At 40.0% G+C, this 27,209-nt stretch overlaps 1 protein-coding gene across 1 annotated transcript in view; it reads right to left on the bottom strand.

Annotated features, from left to right (window-relative positions):
- Spata16 (spermatogenesis associated 16) overlaps positions 1-27,209 on the bottom strand; it is a 293,192-nt gene that overhangs the window by 173,698 nt on the left and 92,285 nt on the right. The window contains exon 3 of the mRNA XM_055626224.1: positions 613-702. Within this exon, the coding sequence (XP_055482199.1) occupies positions 613-702 (90 nt within the window). The remainder of the gene's footprint in view (positions 1-612; positions 703-27,209) is intronic.

The following is a 27,209-nucleotide window of genomic DNA, read 5'->3' as shown; positions in this document are numbered from 1 at the left end:
AATAAATCAGCATGGTGAATTTTATCCTTGCATAAGACAAGTGACAGTGACGTTAGAGTGGGTATTTAGGTTGCTGCATGACTTTTACAATTTTTTTTTTCCAAAAAATTTAGGTTCTGGGGATGATAACATTAGCCACTGCTTCACTCAGTTTTCTTTTAAATAGTGAGGTCCAACAGATAACTATCACCACAACCCTGGGATAACCAACAAATGCTATCTCTTTAGACATGGACTTCTGGCTTGCTGGGGTCCTTTCATCATGATTTTACTTCACCTCCAAGCTCGAGTCACAGAACTGTGTAGTTACAATTGAAACATCCTGGAGACTTAAGAGGTCAGTTATTTTCTAATATCTGTGGAAGTTTCCCATCATCATTAATGACCTCATGGCTGGAAAGTTTGAATTTTGCTAAGAGCTATGAACATGGAATAGCTTTAATTAAAGAAAAAGATACTCAATAATTGTTGGCTTGACATTTATAAGACAATAATTTGGGTAAAATCATATTCCATGAGAGAAATGGAATGTCCTCTTATGCTATTACCAGAATCGGAGGGTAAAATTAATTTAACTTTAAATAAATCTTCACAAAGTTGTAACAAACATACCGGGCAGCTTCTGAGTATCTCTCCAGACATCTAAACACAGCTGCCTGACGAAGATGGTTTCGGAAATAGGCTGGGTTTAAAATGATACTCCTGTAAAAAGATAAAGGAAACACAAATGTCATTAGATCTTTAAAGGACAATTACCAGAAGTGTATAGGAATGTAATCACATGTGTTCAGTTTTCTATATCATCTTAAAAGATACTAATGAATGAGGTCTCTTCTGTGATTTGTCAGAGAACACAATCAAGTCAGCATGATTGAAAAACAAATTAAATTTGTAACATAAAATCTACTTGGCAGTACTGAATTTATTTTTATAAGTCTGGTAATGATAAAGAAAACAAACATAACTTATACTGTGTATACCACATAGGTCATTTACGGCATGCCTTCCTTTAAAATATTCAGTTATGTTGTTTTACAAATTATTTTCATATACATTTCTATATAGTACATTGTGCATCTCCTCGTCCCTCCTTGCTTTTCCCTCCCAGCTCATTTGTTCCCCGAGGCAACTCCAGTTCTACTTTCATTTCATGCATTGGTATGGCTACTTTGATGAAAGGAGAGGTTTTAAACTGTTGAGTTTTGGATAAAAGAATCTGTAACTGGGGTCAGACTCTTTTGAATGAGATCATTAGGCTTGCTGGAAGGTGTGGTGGCATGGGAGGGGAGGAGCTGTAGATCTCAGCTGAGGAGGCTGGTCTTGGCTTTGCCACTTTGGGTAAGGGACTTTCTCAGTTTGGCCTTCTTTTTCTCTTCAGTGCAGTTACCAGACTTGACTTACAGAGAAGCAACTCATCTCACTTGAGCTGTTGGCTATGTTGCTGTGTCTTAGCTTTTCAGCTCAGTTGAGAAGAGCATGTCTCCACTGCCTTTTTTTAAAAAAAATAATTATTTTTTTTATAAATAACAGTTGATTCTCTTTGTATCACAGCTGTAGCCCCCTCCCTCGTCATCTCCCTATCCCACCCTCCCTTCTATGCCCCTCTATGTCCTTCTCCAAGTCCACTGATAAGGGAGGTCCTCCTCCCCTTCCCTCTGACCCTAACCTATCAGGTCTCATCAGGACTGGCTGCATTGTCTTCCTCTGGGGACTGGTAAGGCTGTTCCCTCCTCAGGGGGAGGCGATCGAAGAGCCAGCCACTGAGTTCAAGTCAGAGACAGTCCCTGTTTCCATTACTAGGGAACCCACTTGGAGACTGAGCTGTCATGGGCCACATCTGTGCTGGGGTTCTAGGTTATCTCCATGCATAGTCTTTGGTTGGAGTATCAGTCTCAGAAAAGACTCCTATACCCAGATATTTTGGCTCTGTTGCTCTCCTTGTGGAGCTCCTGTTCCCTCCAGGTCTTTCATCTCCCTCTTCTTTCGTAAGATTCCCTTCGTTCTGCCCAAAGTTTGGCTATAAGTCTCAGCAACTGCTTTCATACCTTGCTGAGTAGAGTCTTTCAAAGGCCCTCTGTGGTAGGCTCCTGTCCTGTTTTTCTCCCTCTTCCGATGTCCATCCTGTTTGCCTTTCTGAGTGAGGATTGATCATATTACTCAGGGTCCTCCCTCTTACTTAGCTTCTTTAGGTATACAGATTTTAGTATGTTTATCCTATACTATATGTCTACTATCCACTTATAAGTGAGTATATACCATGTGTATCTTGCTGCTTCTGGGATTCCTCACTCAGGATGATCTGGAAACAACCCAGATGTCCCTCAACTGAGAAATGGATACAGAAATTGTGGTACATTTACACAACGGAATACTACTCAGCAATTAAAAGGAAATCATGAAATTTGCAGCAAGTGGTGGAAACTAGATCATCTGTTGCCTTTTTACTCCAGAGATAAACTGAAAGGAATTCCCCTTTCTTGATTTCTTCAGAACTCTTAAGGCTAGGTACCATCCAAGGCATTTGACAGAGCAGGGATCTGGGCAGATGTAGTTATACCATCATCAGTAATAGGGGACCTCCATTAATGAAAGTTTCAAATGCATCTTCTACTACACTTATAGATGTGGGACCCAAATGACATAAAGCCAACAGGAAATTACTAAATAATGCTTTGCAAGACTGCCCACAGGCTGATGGGAGTTATTTGGAACTGGTTAATCATTGAAGTAAACGGTTGACTTTTTTTTCCCGACATTCCAAGAGGTATATAAACCATTGTCTTAAAAAGTGCATGAAAACATAGATGACCAACGTTAGAGAATTTATGGGACTCTTTTGGGTGTATTAATGAACTCGAGATTGAAAAACTCACAGATCAAGATAATTCCTTTCCCAGAAACATTGCTTCTATAGGGGCAAAAAAGAAATAAACCACCTCCCTCTGGCCCATGATGATTATTAAGTTATACGATGACGAGGTGGCTCAATCCATTCCACTTTAGACACAAACAGAAACCAGAGAGGTTAAGGAAGCTCTAATTCGTTAATAGCCACAGGTCTTTGTTGCATACTTTCCTGCCTGTTCTGCAGCTGCAACGGTCTCTATATCAGAGGGTTCCCAGTTAAAAAAAGCGGCTGTGCTCCGTGAGCAATGCTTGTGAAAATGCATATTTATTTTCCAAAGAACAGGGCACACTGGTTTTGGTAAGATCTAAGTTAAATATAGGATACTTAAGAATTTTCACAAAGGCCCATTTGATTCATGGTAGAGTTACAAATAGACAGCCCCTGCTAACACTCTATCAGTTCAGACAGAAGCAAGTTTCTAAAGCAGGCTTACTGCCCTCGCTTTCTGAAAGCCATCCTTAAACGGAAGCCTAATTGTGTAGGAACACAGTTCTGTCCAGGTTCCTGGGTTTTCTGACTCTGATCAGAGGCTTTCTTCTGCATCCTAGCTGTACCTTTCCTTCATCTACACATATATAGCATGCATCTTCAGATGTGATGGGCCAGGCTGTTTAATGAATGCATGTTGCTAGCCTATCATGCAGAGTCCTGTTTCTGCCAAACTCTTTTCCAAGAGTCTTGCTCTGATGGACAAATTCTTTTAGAAAAAAAAAGGCTTAAGTTGACGGGTGGAGGGCTGTAAGCAGGAGCAGAAGTTAGGGAATAACTTAACCAGAACGAGGGAAGAGGTAGCAGATGCATTAAGAGTGGCTTTTCATGTGAGTGCGTAGAGAGAGACCATGGGGAGGGGACAGCGTGGGAACTAGTCTGACGTTTCTACATCACCTGTAATTATGAGCCTTCTGTGCTTCTGGACAGACAATGGATCAGATGTGGGCCTGTCTATTTTTAGACTGGACCGTGTTCTGTTGACTACAGTCTGACCCTCCCTGAACTATGTGAATCCTCACTTGAAAGAGAAGCTCCTAAAGAAGATCTGAACCCAGCTTCCCCCATGACGGTGAAATCAGAAAGGGGCATTTAGAAATGTTGGAAGAGAGGTTTCATCTGGCCACCTATTATTTTTGACCCTCTTGTAGTAATTGCAGCTTTCACTGTGTGTTCCTGTTGGATATTTGGCAGGCAAATGCTAGCAGTGGTTGTAAAGTCTTAGTTTCCACACTTTTTATTAATTTATTGATGCTTCTCCAAATGACATGTCCTCTTAAAGCTCTATTTTAGGTTGTGTGCAACTTGTTGAGAGAATGATGATTTGTCCTTTAAAACGTCTAATCATGTATCATTTGTCGCTATTTAGAGAGGCAGAGGCTGGCTATGATCAGAATGGACAGTCTCCCCAGGGCTACAGTGAGAAACTGTAATTGTAATCAGAAAGCGGCCTCTGCGCTGATTAGCCTGGTCTTCAACACAGAGGAAGTGACTCTGATTTAGGTATGTTGATAAAGCTTCTGGTAAGAAGCAAGTATCCTGTCAGAGGAATTACAGGAAGTCCTAGTTTCTGGGACAAGAATGGAGTTGGTGTGAGCAGCAGGTCCTGGTGGCTCACTTGGGCGTTAAAGGATGAGAAGTAAAATAGCAGATCATGTGAGATGGAAGCTTATTTTTTTTAAAATGAATTTGTAAGATGTGGTAGCCTTCTAGTTTTTAAGATTTCTGTTTGTGGATGCCTTCACGTTTATCTCTGTATTAAAATTCATGTTATTTGATGTGTGTGCACCATGATCTATAAAGTTTTCTTTGTGAAACAGTGAAGTGTTGGAATGTTGGTCTGTTTCACCCTTGTTGGTGACTTTCTGATTCATTGGGCAAAAAGTTTGTCCTTGTTTCAGTGTTTTATTCTGAGTTTCCAGGCATGTCGGCACATTTCCATGCTTGAGGTAGTCTTTTGCTTTTACTGGGATGGAAACTGTACTAAGTACCATGCATTTGGAATAAGGACTGCTCAGTTTCAGGGAGGGAAAGAGCCTGCTAATGTCTTCCTTGTGAAGAACTGTGTTAGTTAATATGATACACTTATTCTTACTGATGAGGTTTATAATCTTTATCTTGTTTGTGCCAGGCATGGAAGGGAAGGCAGGAACAGTGTAAGTTGAAGGCTATGCTGAGCTACATGGAGAGATCCTGTCTCAGAACAAACATAACAAAACAAACACATAAACAAACACAAGATAAAAACAAACAAAAATCCAAACAAAAGTAATAAAACCAAAATATTTGATCATTTTCATTACTGTAAAAGTAGATTTTGGTATAATGTTCTTTTATTCCAAAATATAATATTCCTTTTCCTTAAATATTTGTAAGGGTCTCAGTAATATTTAAACATTTCGTGCTTTTCTTTTAAGATGAATTGTGATATTGGACAAGCTTTAAAATTTTTCTTTTATTGTTGAGATTTTAGTACAGTTATAAAATTTCTTCCTTTCCTTTGCTCCATTCAAAGCCTCCCCTTATTTTAAATTCATACCTCATTTTTATTAATTACTGCTAAATGCACATATGTAAATGTATAGGTATACACACACACACACACACACACACACACACTGCTAAATATAATCTGCCCATTCTGTGTAATGTTACCTGTATGTATTCAGAGCTGACCATTTGGTACTGGATAACCAATTGGTATGCTCTTCCCTGAAGAACACTATTTCCCTGGCTCTCAGTGTTCCTTAGTTTCTGTACTTCTTTGTGTAGGACTGAGGTCTTGTGGTCTTTTCCCTGTCCACTTTGGCATGCCTTTTGGTGTCATCTTTGGTATGTTTATTGATTTTGGCTCATGTTTGGGCAGTCATGTTGGTGAGACAATATGGGTATAGCTTCTTACATTGCTAGGAATTAATGTCTTACACCATACTTCCTGATCCTCTGGCTCTTACAGTCTTCCTGCCCCTTCTGCAATGTTCCCTGAGCCTTAGGTATATGAGTGTTTTTTGTAGGCAGATTCACTGGGGCTTGGCTTTTTACGTTTTAAAAATAATTTCACTAATTTCATTTTAGTTCTTATGTTTTAAAGTCATGCACGGGAATTCGTACATACATACACACATGTCCATCTACACATGCATGCACATCTATCTGCCTTACAGCTCAGAAAATGACCCACAGCAGCACTGAAGGGGTCATTAGAATCTCAGAGCTCGAGTCCCACCTGTCAGCTGCACAACCTCTAAACCTGAATTAACAAGTCCCACAGGTAATCTACATACAGAACTAAGTTTGAGAAATGCTGTATGTGTGCATGTGAGAATGGATTTTTATTCTTAGACACTTATTGTTCTCGCTGCTTATATTTGAACTTATTTTGTATTATTCAAACTTAATATAGAAATTCAGTTTCATTCACATTATCTGCAAATATTAAGTTACTGATATCTAGCTTTATTGTGTAGACCAAATTCTTTTTATGATGGAATTAACTAAAGGAGAAGAGGTAGGGTCGATTCTTTGTGTCACTGATATTTATCATTGTATATAACTTTGAGGAAAGTAACAGCACTCTGTTCTTTGATCCCATGAAGTAAAGAATTAATAGTGATTCATAAAAATCACTAAAACAAACAATATTAAACTGAAAGATTAAGGATGCTGTACTTTTTAAAAAATAAAATATTATATTAAAGTTGAGCTTCATTGGTTTAGGTTTTGTTTTTCTTCTTAAACTCATTTTAGTCACAGTTACGAATTTTGTTGTCTGGGTTTTCAATTTGCTCAGTTTTTTCTCTCATACGGTCACTTATTATCCATGGGCCATTGGTTCCAGGACCCCTGTGGATTCCAAACTCTGTGGGGCTCAAATTCCTCATGTAAGATGCTGTAGTATCTGTGTGCAATGTATGTGTGTCTTTAAGTCATGTCTGGCTTACTTGTACTGCACAATGCAATGTACTTGCTATGTAACCACATGTTTTCATGCATTGTGTAGGGAGCAGGGGCAAGTCAAAGAGTCAGCACATGTTCAATACAGGTATGTTCACTTCCTCCTGGAATATTTTCCTTTTTGGAGTGGAATGGAGCTTGGGGTAGGAGTAGAGGTTGTCAAAGAAGCCTTCCATATCCCTTTTTCTCAACTATATGTCTGCAAGCATCAATATAACTTCAAGAATAGTTCCTTGCACTTTACAGTTAGTGGGAGCACAGATCATGGGCCTCCATATGTTGTCTGGCAAAAGCAAAAGCCACAAAAACAAACATGGCCCCAGCTTCAGTAGGACAATGGGCCCAGACAAGGCCCTCAGAGGCATCCCAGACCACAGACATCACCATGGTCTCAGATGGTAGTGCAGGCTACTCCTATCAACATGGCCCCCAGTGACAGAACAGCCCATGGACATCAACATGGCTTCATGTTGGAGCACAGACTATGGAAATCTGCGTGACCTCTGGTGGTAACATGGGCCATGGACATCAATACAGATGATGTTGGAAGACTGCCGGCCCAGACATGGCCTTCAGTGGATGCACAGTCTGGGACATCACCATGGGCTCAGGTGGCAGCAGAGGCTACTCACATCAGCCTAGTCTTCAACACCTTAGTGTCTCTAGTTCTGTCTCTCTCTACAGAGCACTTACCACTCCACTCATCATATATATATATCTCCATCACATATTTGTTCATCAGAGTGGTCCTACCTTGCCTGGCTCTGCCACCGTGATGTAAGCCTTGGTGGTCTATGAAATATTTTCTATCTGTAATTGGTTAAATTAACAGATATGGATCAAGAGAAAGAGAGAGATAACTGTATTTATCAACCAAGTTTTGTCATTTTGTCAATTTATTTTTCTTTTATTCTCAATATATCAAAATGTGTTTTCTTTTTAGCCTTTAGCTATCTATTCCCTGACTTTAGCTTTCATTCACAAGAATGATGAGTATATTTTATTCTGCTTGCCTATTGTGTTTCCCTCTAGATAAACCTTAAGTACCTTTACTTTACTTTCTGCAGAATTTTATAAAAATGGAACCATAATGGATATTTTTTTTTCTTCATTGCTGAGGTGTAAACCCAGAGCCTCATCCATGCTAAGTGCTATACTGCTGAGCTCTGTTGCAGAAGACAGCCATGTTTGGTACAGCATCTTTTTCAGTTGCAATGCTTTTACATACACAGTTGCATGGTTACGTTTGCTTTCCCTTTTAGCTCTTTTATTATTATTATTATTATTATTATTATTAATTTATTTTTTATTAATTACAATTTGTTCATTTTGTATCCCAGCTGTAGCCCCCTCCCTCAACCCCTCCCAATCCCATCCTTCCATCCTTTTCTCCTCCCTTGCCCCTCCCCAAGTCCACTGATAGGGGAGATCATCCTCCCCTTCCCTCTGACACTAACCTATCAGGTCTCATCACAACTAGTGGCATTGTCTTCCTCTGTGGTCTGGTAAGACTGCTCCCCACTCAGGGGGAGGTGATCAAAGAGCCAGACATTGAGTTCATGTCAGAGAGAGCCTGTGTTCCCCTTACTAGGATACCCACTTGGACAATGAGCTGACATGGGCTACATCTGTGCAGGGGTTCTCCATGCATAGTCCTTGGTTGGAGTATCAGTCTCAGAAAAGACCCCTGGGACCAAATTTTTTGGTTCTGTTGCTCTCCTTGTGGAGCTCCTGTCCCCTCCAGGTCTTTCATCTCTCCCTTTTATCATAAGATTGCCTGCACTCTGCCCAGAGTTTAGCTATGAGTCTCAGCATTTGCTTTAATATTCTGCTGGGTAGAGTCTTTCAGAGACCCTCTGTGGTAGGCTCCTCTGAATGTTCAGTGTCCTTAGTCATCAGGGAAATGCAAATCAAAACGACCCTGCAATTTCACCTTACCCTTATCAGAATGACTAAGATCAAAAACTCAAGTGACAACACATGCCTGAGGGGATGTGGAGAAAGGGGAACCTTCCTCCATTGTTGATGGGAATATAAACTTGTATAACCACTTTGGAAATCAATCTGATGCTTTCTCAGACAATTAGGAATAGTGCTCTCTCAAGATCCAGCTATACTACTCCTAGGCATATATCCAAAATATTTTCAACTATAAAACAAGGATATTTGCTCAACCATGTTTGTAGCAGCTCTATTCATAATAGCCAGAATCTGGAAACAACCCATATGTCCCTCAGCTGAGGAATTGATACAGAAATTGTGGTACATTTATACAAGGGAATACTAGTCAGTAATTAAAAACAAGGAAATCATGAAATTTGCAGTCAAATGGTGGGAACTGGTAAAGATCATCCTAAGTGAGGTATCCCAGAAGCAGAAAGACACACCCGGTATATACTCACTCATAAGTGGATATCAGACATATAATATAGTATAAACATACTAAAATCTGCACATTTAAAGAAGCTAAGCAAGAGCAGGCCAATCAACTTATGTCAGAGACAGTCCCTGTTCCCATTACTATGGAACCCACTTGGACACTGAACTGCCATGGGTTACTTCTGTGCAGGGGTTCTAGGTTATGAGTACAGCCTTACCAGGCCACAGAGGAAGACAATGCAGTCACTACTGATGAGACCTGACAGACTAGGATCAGAAGGAAGGAGAGGAAGACCTCCCCTATCAGTGGACTGGGAGAGGGGCATGGGTGGAGAAGAGGGAGGCTGGGTGGGATTGGGAGGGGAGGAGGGAGGGAGCTGCAGGTGGGATACAAAGTGAATAATCTATAATTAATAAAAATTAAAATTAAAAAAGAAGCTAATCAAGAAAGATGACCTTGGGTAAGATGCTCAATCCTCATTCAGAAAGTCAAATGGGATAGACACTGGAAGAGGGAGAAAACAGGGAACAGGACAGGAGCCTTCCGCTTTGTTAAATTATCGGTGTAGCCCACAGGGTCATTGAACAACTGACATGTTTCTGCTTTTAGCATGAATAAAATGGCTGTCACATACAAAGCTTTCAGTTTCATTTCTCTTAGGAAAACAACTGGGATGAGAATGGGGGTCGTGTGGTGAGCATATGTTTAACTTTGTAAGAAGTCGTCAATTCTATCACCAATGTCACTTTAGTCCTCTCTGTCCCCACAAGTGCTGCCATGACACCACCAGCACAGAGCTTGCATTCCTTAAGCTCCAGCCTTCTGAGTGATGGGATTACAGATGTAAGCTAACACCAACAGATCGGGCATTACAAATACCCCTTTGTATTGTTTGATGGAGTTTGTTTTATTTTCACTAATTAATTTTTGTTTCTGGAAAATAGTCACACTATGTCCTTCTGCCTAGCTTAAGACTAAATGTAAAACAGGGTGGCCTACTCACAGAGATCCACGTGCCTCTGCTTCCTGAGTGCTGGGATTAAAGGCGTGCCTGCTTATTTTCTGTTATCATCTTGGTCTTAATTATGTTTCTTTTTTTAAATTTTGTTTCTTTCTTTTTAAGTTCTAGGAATTGAGGCTAGGGCCCTGTGCCTAGATAGGCATTCTATCTCAGAGCCCTCAACCTTAAGCCTAAGTTTGTGTATGGTATAAGGCAGAGGTAATGGACATTTATCTGTGCTTATGGAGCTGTAGGTTTTTTTCCCTATCAACTTTATTTTTACCCTATAATTACTTAGAACTTTGAAATACTTTACTTTTCTGTATTTTCTTTAAAAAAAAAAAGTATGTTAGCTACTAAAATTGTCCACTGAAATTTTTAAATGTTCACACAAATTTAGGGTGTTTTGATATCCTTACAATATTGCATCACGTGACCAGCAAATAGATTTCTCCACAATTTAGTCTTCAATTCTCTCATCCACCGCTTAGAATTCCGAGTGTGAGAAAGCTTACACAAATGTGTTAGATCTGCCCCAGAGTACTTGTGGTTTTCTGCTTCCATAAGGGATAATGATCTTTAAGTTTTGATTCCCCTCTGCTCATTGCTGACTTAGGGAAATGTAACTGATTTCTTTGGAGATCGATCTTGTACTCTCCTATATCTTTCTAAGGTCATTTACTTCTAAAAGCTTTTCCAAAGATACTTTAACATTTTCTGCATGGATTGTGATATCTTCTGTAAATAAAGTGCTTCTCTGTATTTCCAATCTATGGTTCTCATTTCTCTTATTTTCCTTATTGCACTTTTTAGAATGGTCAGTATTATTCCTTTATTGTTGATATTTTGCTTTCTTTGTCTTAAAATTCTCTGTACTTCTTGGACATGCTCTTTGTGTTTAATTTTTATCTATTCATTTTAGATCCCTGTCATAACCCCCTCCCTCCTCTCCTAGTCCGAACCATCTCTCCATGTTTCCTTTATCCCCCTCCGCTACTCCTCAGAGAAGGGGAACCCACCCACCCCAGCATATCAAGTTGCATTAGGACTGAGCCCATCCTCTTCCCCTGTGGCCTGCCACAGGAAGCTGATCAAAAAGCAGGCAATGTAGTCCACCTCAGAATCATTCCCCATTCTCCTTAATATATAAGTACCTATAGGAGGACCAAGCTGCCCATTAGCTACATCTGTGTTGGGGGCCTAGATCCAATCCATCCTTGGTCCTTGGTTGGTGCTTCAGTCTCTTTATGCCCTGCTGGGCCCTGGTTAGTTGGCTCAGTTGGTCTTCTTGTGGATATCCTGTCCCTTTTAGGTCCTTCTATCCTTCCTGTTCCACTCCTCCACAAGGCTCCCTGTGCTCCACCCAGTGACTGGTTGTGGGTCTCTACATCTGTTTCCATCAGCTTCTGGGTGGAGCAACTTAGAGGACAGCTATGCTAGGCTCCTGCCTGCAAGCACAGGAGAGTATGGTTAATTGTGTCAGGGGTTGGCTGTCTCCCACGGGGTGAGTTTCAGGTTGGGACAGTAATTGGTTGGACATTCCCTCAATGTCTGTGATATGCTTGCAGCTTTTCTCTTCCAGTTGTATCCCAGTTGGACCTGTAGGCAGGGGGATTAGGGTGTGGGTGTTTACCTTGTGTGAACCTGAGGTTCGCTGGTCTACCCTGGGCATCTGGTAGAGCTGTGAACTGTAGGCTGGATCTATGTGTCTCTGGAATCATCCTCAGGGTTGCCAGGAAGTCTGAAGCTAGATCTGAGCATATCTGGGTGCCAGGGTCTCCTCTTCTTTTGGGGAAACATGCTGGCATTTTTGAGTCAGCAGAGTTGGATATTGCTACTTTGCAGTTCTTGCTCTTTGGGGAGATACTCAGATTCTGCGGGTACTGGACTCTGCATTCTTGGAATCAGAATTTGTACGCTCCTATTGTCCAGCTTCTCCCCACAGGGAGATGGGCAGAACTGTGGGGTGTTTGGAGGCTGCATTGACCTCTGGGGAGTGGGAATAACCTGGAGCTGTGCTCTCTGATATCAGAGAGCTGTGTTCAGGCAGGCAGAAGGTGCTGGGGAACAGTGTGGCCCTTGGATCCAGGAGTCACCCATGGAGGTCTGGGACTGTGAGTCCCTGGGATGCTACACCACAGATGGTGGTGTTTTGGAGTCCACAGTAAGGCTACATACTTGGTCAGCAGTCTCTGCTCACCTGCTTGTCAGAGACCATGCTCGTAGTGTGACAGCATGTTGGAGTCCGTGTGTGTGTGTGTGTGTGTGTGTTTCTCTTTAATTTTGGTAAATTCTTGCCTCATTCATTTTTCTACCCCCCCCCTTTATTTTTGGTGGAAAATTTCTTTATAATGTTCAAGTTGTGTTGAATGTGTGGTTTCCTTCATGCTGGTATTTTCTGTTCCATGTTGATGGGTGTGTGAACCCTTGATATCTTTCCTGAGCAAAAAGAGGTGGCTATTTCTCTCCTAGGGGAGAAACTTTAAGCTTCCTTCTGCTTTGGTGGTAGTGAAGGCAGGGTAGTTACCCACTTCTCCAGAGAGAGAGACTTTGCTTCTACTTCTCTGTGAATGAGGCCATCGGCTATCATGTCTCAGGGAGCTGATGGATTGATGCTCCTGAGACAAACCCTGGTTTACTCTCTCAATAAGATGCTGACATTGTTTAAAAGAAATAATTGGGAGAGCTAGAGAATGTCAGGAATACGAACTGTTTTAATCTAAGCAGAGAAGGGTATATCTCAGTGGGAAAAATGATGCCATTAGTGCTGGTTAATCATATCATTCAGTAGATGGTAACCAGTCAAGTATGGTCCAGATTATAACAAAAAAGTCATCTCAATCCCCTGGCCTGCCATAGCCCTTTTATAGCCATTTCCATTCGAGAATAAGATTAAAAAATTGAAGGGATGGCGATAAAATATTCGGGTGGCATAATTATTAAACAAACATGAACCAATACCACTGCGGACAGAAGCAAAACCCCAAATAATAATCAGGGCTAGTTCTAAATGGGACGTTTATTTTATGGTCCAAACACATGGCGTCTATGAACTGAGTCATGCCTTGAGTTTGATAGTGTAGAAAAAGTTTGGATATTTTAACTGACTGTACTCTAAATGTGATAAAACAATATAAACACAAAAACTATATATAAAGCCTCATGTTAAATCAATAGAAGGTATTATTTCCATATGGCAAGAGCTATTTTCACTTGGTCACATAGTCTCTTGAATCATCTAGCTCTAAGCATGTGTACAGATCATCGCCATATTGGAGCATGTCTGGAATGTCTAATTGGTCTGGAAAACAAGATCTGCCTAGTAAAAGTCAATATGTTTAGATAATGAAATAGTATTATTCTGAGACTCAGTAAGTATTTTTAAATCCAGGGCCTTCCATGTGGAAAGCAGGATTATTATTCTACATTGTGCCAGATGGAGCAAGGCAAAATTCGTGTCAGGAAATTACAAACATCCCAGTTCATCTTAAAGACGGACTTCACAAGCACCAATGCAACAAGCTTTGGGAGCTTTTCCTCTAGTGAAATGTTTAGGTGATATTTAGAATGCCATCTGTCAGGACACTCACAAGAGATTCCACAGTAAGTGAGAGATTAGGCAGAATGACTTTCGTAGTCACAGAATTCCTTGTGATACTTTATTCAGCACTGTGGAGGTCTCCGAGCTTTCCCTCTGTGGAAGTTTTACCAAGTTTCCCTGATGTAGTTCTATAGCTGCTGGTGGGAGGCCCGAGCTTCCGGAATCAACGGCAAAGGATAGGAAAGTACTCACTGCCTATCAGTGAGAAGAGTGTTGCTGAAATCCTGAGACAGGGGAAAGCAAGTCTTCTCCAACACTAAGTATGAGTGTATTTTGCTGACATGAGCTTTCCAGACGCCAATCCTCTTAGCTTCACAAGCGCTGAGGTGCCATCCTGCCCCACCATGTTTAGCTGCCGCCGCCTATCAGCTGTAGTGGGAAACACTGTTTTCATGATTTAAGAGTATAAGCTGAATTGTGAACTGTGGAAGAGAGGAGCAAGCGAGCAGGCACGCATGAGTTTATTCCCTCTTTTCTCCTGACTGTGGATGTGCTGCAGCCAGCTGCTGGGTTTTCTGTTTTCCCTTCCCCAAAATGGTGCAGTGTGACCCAGAATTCTAAGTAAAAAAAAAAAAATACTCTCCTTTAGAAGTATTTTGCCACAGTTAATAGAAGTAATGCTAGATTAATATTCAAAGAATTAAAAGTGTCTTGAATATATACATATATCACGTTTATTCTCAATAATCAAAATATTCAAAAATTTAAGCATCCATTGTTAAATGAATGAATAAGAAATATGGCCTCCCACCAAAATATAAACAAATATTCACACATGCACACATACAAACATACACATGCACACATACATATTGAACACACATTAAATATCCACAGACATACATATGTACACTTATACACATACACAATACAAACATACGCACATACATGTGAACAAACATACACATACACGAGGCACATACATATAAAGACATGTTCACAGTACATACACCCATAGAGACAACATGCACAGATGTGCACGCACATCCACATACATGCACACACATGCTACTCACCTTCAAAAATAGCGCATGCTATAATGTGGAGAGGACCTGAGAAATAAGCATACACAGAGGACTTTGCGATCTTCTTGTTGCCTCAGTCTGCTTTGTGATGCTAGAACCATCCCACACACTGTGTAGTTTAGAAGCAGTAGAAATGTATTTGCCTCATGTTTTTGGAGGCTCTAAGGCATATAACCAGGCAGTTGTATGTAGTGAGGACACTTTTGGCTGCTATAACATGGTAGCCAAAGCCATCCTTTTATTAGGAAACCATGCTGAGGAGAACATTTCAAAAAATGTTATGTATATTAAAAAAAAACACTTTTTGGACACAGATATTAGTCTGTTTATGAAAGCAGTCTGTGTGATGTAATAACTTAAAGGTCCTACCTTACAATTACAAGGCATGGAGATTAAGTTCTATACCATAAACCCTGGGGGACAATTCAAACCGCAGCATGTAAGGAAACTACATGGCCAAATTCATAGCTATGGAAAGTACAATGCATTTTCCGAGTGTGAGAGAGGGAGAAGAGCAAAAGATTGCTGTTTCGGGCGAATAGATTTTCTTAGGGTATTATTGCAGTGAAAAGACAAAATGACTGTGGCAACTCTAATAAAGAAACAATGTTTAACTGGGACTGGCTTACAGTTCAGAGGTTTGTTCCATTATTTGTATGGTGGGAACATGGCAGCACACAGGCAGACATGGTCCTGGAGAGGCAGCTGAGAGTTCTACATCTGGATTGGCAGGCAGCGGGAAAAGACTGCCCCACTGTGCCTAGCTTGAGCATCTGAGACCTTAAAGACGATTCCCCAGTGACACACTTTCTCCAACAAGACCACACCTACCTCAACAAGGATACACCTCCTAATAGAGCCCCTCCTGATGGGCCTATGTTTTTTTTTTTTTTTTTCAGAATGAAAACCATATGGAGATGACTTGCACAGCCATGTGAATATGCTTAATAGTACTGAACTGTACATTTAAAACTGGGCAAGATTGTAAATTTTATGTTGTATGTATTTGCCATCTAAAATGTAAGGCAAACACACAGTAATTGAATGAGGAATTCAATTTAAACAAAGCTGGTTGAAGTTAGGACGCAGGGCACACATCATGACCTTCTAAATGTTTACATGAGAATGGTGATATGTTTCCTTCTAGTTTTACCATTAGCCAGTGGACAAAACATGCACTCTTTGAAGCAAGATGTTTGCTCAAAAATCCTACTGTTCTTGTAATATAATTAGAAAAATCAATTTATTCAATGATGTCTAATAATGTAACAATCTGTTTTCTCTGAAAAAGATTCGTTGAAAGATCAGCAAGTGCCCCGTATAGTCACTTCTTTGAGACTCAGTCAACATGACCATCAATGACAGTGACAGTGGTGGGGTGATGAAAGCTAGGGAAAAGGAACCTCCAAATGCTGAAGCAAAAATCACAAAATAGAGAACTCTGTTTTATTGTCACTTGTTTTCTTGTTATCAAAGACAGACACATAGAAGTAGATGCCAGGGTCAAGCTTAGAGCCTCCCCTCTGCTGACAAGAACCAGGTGGGCTAGGCACTCAGTTTAAATATCTCCCATCGGTGGTCCAGATGGAAGAACGGCATCACCCAATTTACTTTACACGGCAGGAATGGAGCTATTTCGTAACGTATCGGAGCATAAAATTAGAAATGAAGGCATTGGCTTTTGAAATAAGGAAGCCGCACTAGATCTCTGTCAAACAAAGCTTGGCTCTTCCAGAGTGGGAGCCGAGTGTGCTTCTGGAGAAGCACTAGAGCACAGCCTAATTACTTCCCCAGGAACCCACCACCAGGACCCACCCGGTGGCTTCTCCAGCCTTTGGAAATTCACGTCGTGGAAGAAAATCGGTGTTGGAGAACTCAAGTAACTTGAACACCATTTCTTATGTTCTTGCTCCTAGAATTATAATTAACTGTGCAACTAATTACAAGCGGAGGAATTAAACCATGTTATTATCTCAAATGAGCAACACTTTATTTCTTGACATTATCAAGAACCTCTGAGATAAATGCTTAAATGGCTGTACTGTCACAACACTGAGGAGACTACACAGTCATCATGAAATGTTGTATGTTCTGGTCCACATTTCAGACACAGCCTCACTATGTGGCCCATGCTGTCCTCCAACCTCGGCCTGCCTGGTCCTGGGATAGACTACAAAGGAAAATCAGTGCATTTTACGCTAGACTTTAGCTTGAAACTGGTCCACTTAGAATAGAATGATGACTAAGGATGCAAGAGGAAATTTAATTGCTCATCAAGACCAAGAAATAGGAACCTGGAGGAGGTCTCCTAGCTTCAGGTCTTCTGTGCCTCTTCATCCTAATGAGTCTTGTTAGTGAACATGCATCAAACCACCATAAAAATAAATATGCTTCTGTACTAGAACTATGCAGAAGTATGCAGGCCTATCCTATGGCTTCTTGACAGTGGACAATGTTTTTTCTTTGTTTCCCCTTCATTTCTCTGACTTAGCCGTTACCTTTTGTTCACTGGAAGCTCCTCCATTATAGGAGGAGATGCCCTTGCCATTCATTTTTGTATGGGGGTGCTTTGTAAATTGTTCATAAACATGATCGCCTGATGAATATTCATGCAATAAAAATGTTAATAAGTTGGCTAAATAATGCACTTCTGCAGGAGCTGCCAGAGACCCTAATCTGATCTGAGGTTCCCCAATGAAATCTGTATCTGTTGTTTCCAAGTTGTTAGAGTGAAAGACTGGGCAGCAGCAGTCCTGATGATTGAAACTTAGCCACCCACTCACCCACCCACCCACCCACAAAAGAGCAGCCAAAACAGGCAAGTAATAGTAAAAAGCCGACAAGGATTTATTCAGTGTGGTCAAACTGAGAAAAAGAACAGAGTGGGCCCATGAGATCCCTCTCCCTCAAGTCCTTCTGTCTTCATGGTTCTCACATGAGGTGGAAGTTGAAATAAAGGCAGGAAGTATGAATAATCAAGCACTCCTGGTCAAGGTGTGTCTTGCCTGTGTCCATCTCTGCTGCAGTCTCTCTTGCAAGGTGGTCTGGCAAAATTTTCAGAACTTTGTCAAACCACCTTCTGGCTCTGAGGTTCTGGCCTTTTCCTTCTCTAGCATGGGACTCACAAGTTCCAGTTTCTCAGGTCCATTGTCACACTAGCTTTCTAGTCAAAGGGAAAGACATGAGTGTCTTTTTAGAATGTCTCCATTCTTGCCAGAGTGGTCACATTATTGTAATCTAATTATGTAAAGGGCCACTTTTTTTTTTTTAAGCTATACTCAAGTCGAATGTAAAGTTCAAACACTTCCCCAATCCCCAACTTTATGCAGATTGTGACCAGGAATGACAGGCAGCTAGTGTAATTAACAGTATGTAAAGGTAGAGACGGAGTTAGGCCTTTGAAAAAAATACCCTCAGAAATTATTTTTCACAATCTGGAAAACCGAAAAAGAAGCCTACAAGCTTGTAGGCTATAATTGTTTCTTCTCATTTTTTTCTCCATCTGTCAAATGTCTAGAGAGAATAAACAGGAAATGGATTTCCATTTATTTTTCATCTACATTGTAATCCAAAGTCTGTCCAGCAAAGGCCTTTTGTAAATCACCTGGTCAGCGCTGCCAACAGAATAGTCTTTAAGTAATACAGTATATCAGCCTATCTTTTGACATTTTCATTTTTTCGCTCTTGACATTTTCCCTTAAAAATAATACAGTCTTAGCCCTATTATCTTTACTTCAGGGTCTGGGATACAAATATCAACTATCAACTCCTGTAGAAAAGCTATCAAGATTCAGAAACCCAAGATGTCCATGCAAGGCCCTGTTCATCTGTCACTGTAATGGTGAGGGGGAGGTGGGTGGGGTTGTGGTGGCGGTGGTTCAAGAACAGGGTGCCAAGTTGTTCGAGCTTTTTCTATTCTCTGTGTTACTTGGGTGGGATGTGGTTTAGAATGATGGCTTTGAAAAGTACAATTAATAAATTCCCCTCTGTTATAACCTGCAAGAAACGACTTATGATTCATTCAGCAACAATTATTGGGTGTAACTGTGTTCTAGACACTGCATAGGTTCTGAGGAAAAGAGCCAAAGGGTAAATACATACTTCAAGTCGTATTTTGAGTAGCCTTATTGTATGGGAACACAAAATGTCTGCTTGCATTCTATTGCTTTTCATTCTGTCTTCAAATAGCGAATTGTGCAAGACTCTTTTAAGTGAACGGAAATAAATGATATTGGATTCTACTACATAATCTTACCGGATCGTAATACATGGTACTTATTTCTCTTAGAATATTATAATTAGAGGGGATTTTTTTTTTAATTTTAGGACATGAGAATTAGAAAGATTTGTTGATATAGAAAATGAAATCACTTCTATATTATCAAATACTGAAATTGCTCATAATAACATCCTGAGAGTGTAAGTTTGTGGATAAACTACATTTATATAGCAATATCTAATCTACTATTATGCCTTTTCTTAAGTTTTTCTACAAAAGAAATGTTGGACATAATTCCCACACTTTATTAGCAATTAATTTGTACCATAATGGACATTATATTTATGTCTAAACTATCAATCACAGGTAAAAGCTTCAGTGATGTTTACAACCTGCAAACTTAAAGTAAAAATCAGAACTGGACATAGACTTCAGGGACAGGGATTGAACTCAGGATCTTTTGTATGCCAAGTTTGTACTGTACCACCAAATCCCCAGATTTGGTGGGGATTTAATTAAATCCCCAGACCATGGATATAGGTTTTGTGGTATTTAATGCTTTCAATATTTAGTGATAACTCAAATTACTGTTACTAAGATTCCAGCCTCTGAAGTCCACTAAATACTGACATTACAAATAAGAATATTAATAATTTCTTTTTTGAAACACATAGTCTGTTCTTTCTTGAAAGATGATTATATTTCCTGTCTTGACATCTTGTCCTTCTGGGCTCCAAGTGTTGAGTCTCATCCTGTTGTGACTTGTATTAAATAAGGTGCCATAGCACATTGCTTTGGATGTAATACATTTGTCTACTGGATGTCTTTAGAAGTGCTACCATTCTGTGAATAAAATGACAGTGGCAGATGATGTGTAATTTTATTTAAAATCACATCATCTGACAAGTAGTACACCCTCAAAGGAAGGTAACACTTGAACTGTAAATTCTACTCCATATCATTCATAAACAAACTGAACTTAAAAGAGTTAACTGGGGATACATACAAAGCAGATGAGAAAGACATGAGGTTTGAAAAAAAGAATTTTCAGTAAAAAGACACTTTATAATCACACAAGTGGCTGATGTGGAAAGAATTCATAAGGAAATATGGATTATGATTAACTTATTAAAATATAACATTTTTATCAATTCTTTGAAAATTTCATAAAAATATTATGATCATGTTTAGCCAGTGTATTAGTTAATTTTCTTTTTTTGTCTTTTCCTGTGATAAAACGCTATGACTAAGGCACCTTGGAAAAAGAAACTTGTACTTGTGCTTATAGTTCTAGAGGTCTCAGAGTCCATCATCATCATGTGGTAATGCATGGAAGCAAGAAACAAGGTTCGGGGAACAGCTGAGAACTCACATCTGGAGCCCCAGATAGGAAGCCAAGAGGGTAAGCTGGAATTGGTGTGTGGCTTCTGAAACCTTGAAGTCAGCCCACAGTGACACACTTCCACCAGCAAGGACACACTCCTACACCTACCCAAACAGTATCACCTACTGAGCACCAAGTACTAATATGCCCACCGCTATGAGGGACATCTCATTTAAACCACCATGTCCACACTAATTCTCCTAATTCCTTTTTCATCGATGCCTATATCTCTACTCATACTCTTTTGAATAACCCGTAGAATTCAATTTTTGTTGCCCGTATAGTCTGTCTACTGGAGTGTGGCTGACTTAGTAGGAGATACACTCTTAAAGAAAACTGGCTCTCCTTTCCCAAGAAGCCATTAACTGTCACTAGTTCCTCAGTTAGGGGTGGGGACTCATGAGCTCCTTCCCACTGCATTCCACAATGCTAACTGGCTTGACCTTGTTTAGGTCTTGTGTAGGCAACCACAGCTGCCCTGAGTTCATGACTAAAGCAGTCTTGTCATGTCCAGAAGACACTGTTTCACAAACTCTAGCTCTCCCCAGCCTCGACATCTTACAACATTTCTGCCTTTTTCCACGATGGTCCCTGAGCTTTGGGGTGGCACAAGGAAAGATTTCTCATTCGTGGCCAAGCAGTCCAGTTCTCTGCACTGGGACCAGTTGTGGGTCTCTGCTCCAACCACCACCCACTGAACAGAGAAACCTCTTGGATGAGGTCTAAGGGCTTCACTAATTTATAGGTATATAGATATGAATTTAGACGGCAGCTTGATGCTATGATCATTTAACAAAATTAAGAGTAGTAGGTTCATGCTAGGTCTTGTGAATTCCCCATCAGGAATTTACAGTACCTGATGTACAGTACCAGGCATGGGGTATTTCCTTTTGTGTGGGCCTTAAATCTAGTCAGAAAGCTTAGTTACCTCAGTAACATTCTTGTTGCCATTGCACCCTTGTGTTTTCCTTGTCACACCTAAACGTATCTTGCCGTGCATATTGTAGTTCATAAGGATCGATCACAGATGGCTAAGACTGTTGAAGCCTTTTTTTTTCCCTCCCACTATCTGTTATAGCATTCTCGGGTCCAATGAAAACTAGCCAGCATGGAGGAAGCTCCCTGGTCAGCACTAACTTGAATTCTCCATGCCTTGGGACCAATGTGAGATTTGCTTAAAAACATTTAAGGATGGAAATCAGAAAATCCAGATGAGGTGAGTAGTCAAAAAATGGCCTGGTGGGAGTTGGAAAATTTTGTTAAAAAAATGCCATGGAAATTTTCTTGATGAAAACAACAGATTAATCATCAGAGAAAGTAGGAGTCGATTAAGGGGTTGCTCATTAGTGGCAGAATTTTTAATTTCATGAAAAAATTACTAATGCTTCAAGGATTACTAAGCAAGCACATGGTGGAAACACTTTCACAGAATATAATCATTATGACTGTTCTGAAGAAAGACGAGGGTAGACAAGCTGGGATGCTATCACGGATGCCACAAATTAATAGAGAAGTTCTTAAAGTGTGGCCTGCAGATGGCCAAGCTATTCTAGATGATTTTCTGTTTCACTTGTTTGACATTTGTAGTTATAGCATGAACACTACAGGGACTTTTTAAATTTCAGGAATCAAACCAGTGATAATAAACTACTCTATAGTCATTGAATAGTATGTTTCATCATAACCATCCCACCCCTGGAAAAATAAATTCTTCCTAATGATAAATCTCTACCCTCACGGGGATGTTTTTTTTTTTTTTTTTAAATATTCATTGTGGTGGCGTGGGGAGTAGTAACAGCCCCTTCTGCATACTAAAATGCTATGGATGTCTTAAGGAAAGATGCCTGTGCCCTTGCTTATACGTGGCAGCCGATTTCGCCAGGCTTTCCATGGAACACTGTGTTTTACTTGGAGGAACGACGTACAGACATGATTATCAGAGTTGGAATTTGGCAGACATTTTCTCGAAAGTGAAGAGAAGTGTGCTGTCACTTAAAAGAACACAACTGACAAGTACCTACTGCCAAGGATAAAAGTTTGAGCTTTCAAGCAAAATTAGAATTTTGGAAAAACTTACATCTGTCACTATGTGTTTGACAGTCTCCTAATGCACAAAGGTTTTCTGTTGTGGTTTGTGATATTAACAAATGTATTTTTTTTGAATTGACATTGCATAATAAAATGCATCAGCATTTGGAAATTTGCATAGTATTTTCCAAATGACCAATGGGTAACACGACTAACCACACTTGAGAGGGTAAATAACCCATTCAGAATGTCAGGCAGGACAGTGGCTTTTAACAATGTTATGGGTGGAACATAAGGTTAATGGGTATGAATTTAAAACCCACACTGTTTTTAATTTTTGACATTGTTAAGGCTTGGTGTTGTATCAAATAACAATACTCAGAATTATTTGAAAAGGCTGTTTTAATTATTGCCCTTTTCTAACTACATATACTTCATGTGAGACTGGATTTTGTTCATATTACTTGACCATATTGTAACAGATTGGATGTAGAATGAGATACAAGAACCCAGATTTCTTTTATTATGCCAGACACTATGTAGATTTGAAAAAAAAAATATGTGCTATTTCTCTTATGCATGCTTTAAAAAGTCTTCTTCACAAAATGTGCATTTATAGTAACATTCACTGGGTTTATTGTTATTCTAAATGGATAAAAATATTTTTAAACTCTCAATTTTAATTTCTATATCTCACATATATATACAGGTGACCTGAGAAACCCTTTGGGATCTTCAGTAGCATTTCAAAATGCAGTGTGGTCACAGGACTTGAGGACGACTATAAAGGCACACAGTCAAATCAAGATGAAGGATCTTACTATAAGAATTAAGATGGGACTGGAGCACTGACTCCAGAGTTCAGAATCATTCCTGATTGTATGTGAGGTGTCCCAGAACTGTCTGACTCTAGCCCCACGGGGACTCACTATCTCTGGTCTTCATGGGCACCTGCATTCATGTGCTCATATACATATATGGACACAGACTCATACACACAGTTACAAACTAAAAAATATCACTTTTTTAACAGAATGAAGATCATCAGGAGTGTAACACACTCCTGTGCCGGACAACCTGAATTCCTGTTTCTTGATCTCTATCCTCAAACACCTTTTGGGCATGTGCATGGGACTTATCATCACTATCTGATATTATTTTCTCTCTACGGACACCATGGGATACTTATTTAAGGTTTATATGTGTTAACAAATTCTATAGAGGAATCATCTCAGAAAAGTCAAAGCCTATAGATCATTTTACACTCATATGTGAAAGCAGTGCTCTACATAAGCAAGCCAATCATGCAAATGTATAGTTACACTATTTATTAATCTCACTTTATCTGTTAATGTTACTGTTAAACAGTCACACATCAGAGGCTGCTGTTGCTTTGTCTTTGCCATTAAAATGTGCTAACAGAAGCTTTATAATCAGCAAATAAGAAAAACATCTCATTAGGTATAATAAATATTTTAAGCTGTTGTGCATAGGTGACCTTGGAAAGTTACATCGTGCCAAGAACTACTTATTTAATGTTTATATGCATTGAACATAATACAAAAATGATACACATTTAGTGAGAAAAATGCCATAGAAAATATGCGTTTATAATTATATTTTAGGGGCAAAGTTTATAGTCAGTGCCTTTAAGGAGTCTTTTTCTCAAACAAAAGAAATCTCATAAAGAAGTTAGCACGTGGTTGCTTATCAGGCTTCTGTGAAAAATGAGAAAAGTTTATTGGCTCAAGAAAAGGTGAATATGAGAAATTCCTTCTATAGCAAAAGAAGAGGGGATAAGGGAGAAATAATGGAAACATAACAGTAGCTGAGTCAAAGCATTTGCAAAATGCTCACTGAGGCTAATTTTATGTTTTCCATGATGTGACACACCAATGGGTGAGCTCAACAACACCCACATTCATTAACTGCACCAAATCTAAGGGATGCCTGTGATACCTATATGAAGGAGCTCATGAGCTCTGGAAGGATTGCTAATGTGAGTACAAGCATACCTTCCAAGAAAGCAAGAGTTAAAATCATCAGACACAAGCTGTCAAGTGTGCTAACTCAGCCCAGACATGAGAATCATGCTTTCACCCTGTTCCGATAAAAATGCCTTGATACGTGTTTGCCTCCTGTTAGTGTAACCCTGTATGTAGAAGCCTTCATAGTGACTTCTCCATGCCAAGGATACCAGAGGAGACCTCACAAGCTGCTGGTGGGTGATGTGGAAGGTGCCTTGAGAACAAAGCATTATTATCAATAAAGTTTTACAGCTTAGCCTAGGTGTGGGGAGTTTGTGTAAATGAACTTTGGTCTCTTTAGATTGTTTTGGCTAAATATGGAAAGTATGTAGGCTTTCATTTTTACTTCTAAATTTAGAAATATTTCCTCTAAATACTTCTAAAGTATGTAGTGTTTCATTTTTCTTTTAAATGTTTTTTCTTTTTCTTTCAATTTTTTTAATATTTCTTAATTCTTTATTAATTACACTTTATTCACTTTGTATCCCCCTGTGGTTCCCTCCCTCCTCCCATCCCAATCCCTCCCTTCCCCCACCCTCTGCATGCATGCCCCTCCCCAAGTCCACTGACAGGGGATGTCTTCTTTTCCTTCCTTCTGATCCTAGTCAATTAGGTCTCATCAGGAGTGGCTGCATTGTCTTCTTCTTGGCCTGGTAATGCTGCTTCCCCCTCAGGGGAGGTAATTAAAGAGCAGGCCAATTTGCAGGTAAATGGTGGGATCTGGAAAAGATCATCCTGAGTGAGCTATCCCAGAAGCAGAAAGATGCACACGGTATATACTCACTCATATAGACATACAATATAGGATAAACCTACTAAAATCTGTACACCTAAAGAAACTAATCAAGAGGGAGGACTCTAGCTAAAATGCTCAATTCCTTTTAAATGCTTTTAACTTTGCTCATCAATAGTCATCATACCGCATGTCCATGGATTCCTTTCATTTTGGTATTGTTCCTTACAATTACTAGTTTTTAACAATGTTTCTGAAAATGTTTGTATTGTTCTCATTTTTCAAGTGTATGCAGTACACATGTGTGTATGTGTATACATGTATGTTTTTTGCATAAGTGTGGGCATATATAAGCGGACGTATGTGTGCCGCATGCATGTGCAGGCCTAAGGTTGATTTTAGAAGTCTTCCTTGGTTGCTCTCCTCCTTCATTCATTCAAGCAGGGTCTGTCAGATTCAGACCTCTCCAATGTGGGCAGTCTTGCTTAGCCAGCTTGCTCCTGTGACCCTTTCTTTTGTCTTTCCCAGGTAATAGTACAGGCTGGCTGTCAAGCTCAGCCAGCATTTGTTGGACTTCTAGAGACCCAAACTCTGGTTCTTATGCTTGCATAAACAAGCAGCAAGTTAAAAGTCAGAAAGCCAGCCTGTCCACCAAGAGTAGCTCCTTCCCTTGAATGACCGCTGACCATGAGCAATGCCCCCAGGAATGACCATGAGTTCCACACAGCTGATAGTCTTGAACATAAACCCCAGTGGTTACCCTGAGGTCAAGATCTATGTAGAGATGCTCAGTTTTCAAAACATTTTCATACACAGAGCATCTTCTTGCTCCCTTGACACATATTGGTGATGTTTATTTACATATGCAGAGACTGAAACAAAGGGAAGTTAAGTGACTGGTGAAGTTGAGGCTAGCTAGTGATGTGGGGATTCAGATGCAGACCTTGGCTTAGCTTACCTACAGGACAAGGACATTTCCAATTCCACCACTTCATCTGAAGTTGCAGAATTAATTAATTCTTGGCAGCCTAGAACTTGCTTTGCCCCCATTAGCTGGTCTTGTAGAAAGATTAGGAATGGAAACAAACACTTCTTCTTCTTCAGCTCTTTGGGCAATGTGGCTTATTTGTCCTACAGTGTTTGGAAATTGTAAGTGAATGAAGCTCTGTACAACAGTGCATGCCAGTAATCTCCACACTCCAGGTCTGGAGGCAGGAGAATAAGAAATTCAAGGTTATCCTTTACCACCTATCACATTTGAGGTCAGCCTAGATTACAGGAGAGCCTGTGTCAAAGATTAAAGAAAAACAAACAAGAAATGTATCCATATGTAAAAGCTTCTGCTAGTCTTAACCAGAGAGGCCACTCTTTGCAGCAAATGCATGTGAATTTAAGGGACTCATGGCTACACAAGATGCTGAAAACAAAGGATTGTTAAGGACTATCCTAAATAAGACATTTAAATCCCTTCTCATTTCAGAATACTGATGGAAAGACTGTAAGAGCCCAAAGTTAGGAAGAAGGGCTGGGAAATGATGTCCTCTAGGTACAACTTGGCCATGGAGATTATGAACTCAGAGTAACTGTGCCTGCTGGCATTGCACCCACACAAGAACATCTAAAAGATATGGGTGAGGAAGAGGTTCATAGGGACTTGTCACTTTTGGCTGTTATTGACAGCTAGCAGATTCTGGGAGCTAGGCAGGCACAGGACTACTTAAGCACTGGGCTTCACTGAGTGGTTTCAGACCCATGGGACACAGAAGAAAACAGAGATAGGAAAGATTTGTGAGGAAGAAAGAGAGCTGGAAGAAATGGGGCAGAAATAGGACAGAGCTGGGAAGAGTAGACAAAATTTATTAATAAACAAAAGTGAGAGAAAATTTGCAAAGAAAGAGGGTTCATAAAGGTTAAGTGACTTGTTCCGATCACCAAAGTGGATTTTGGAATTTTGGGAAACAA

Source organism: Psammomys obesus, unplaced genomic scaffold (assembly GCF_907164565.1).
Source record: "Psammomys obesus unplaced genomic scaffold, mPsaObe1.curated_primary_1811, whole genome shotgun sequence".
NCBI lineage: Eukaryota > Metazoa > Chordata > Mammalia > Rodentia > Muridae > Psammomys > Psammomys obesus.
Note: the sequence above shows the minus strand (reverse complement) of the source record. Positions and strands in the feature narration are given on the sequence as shown.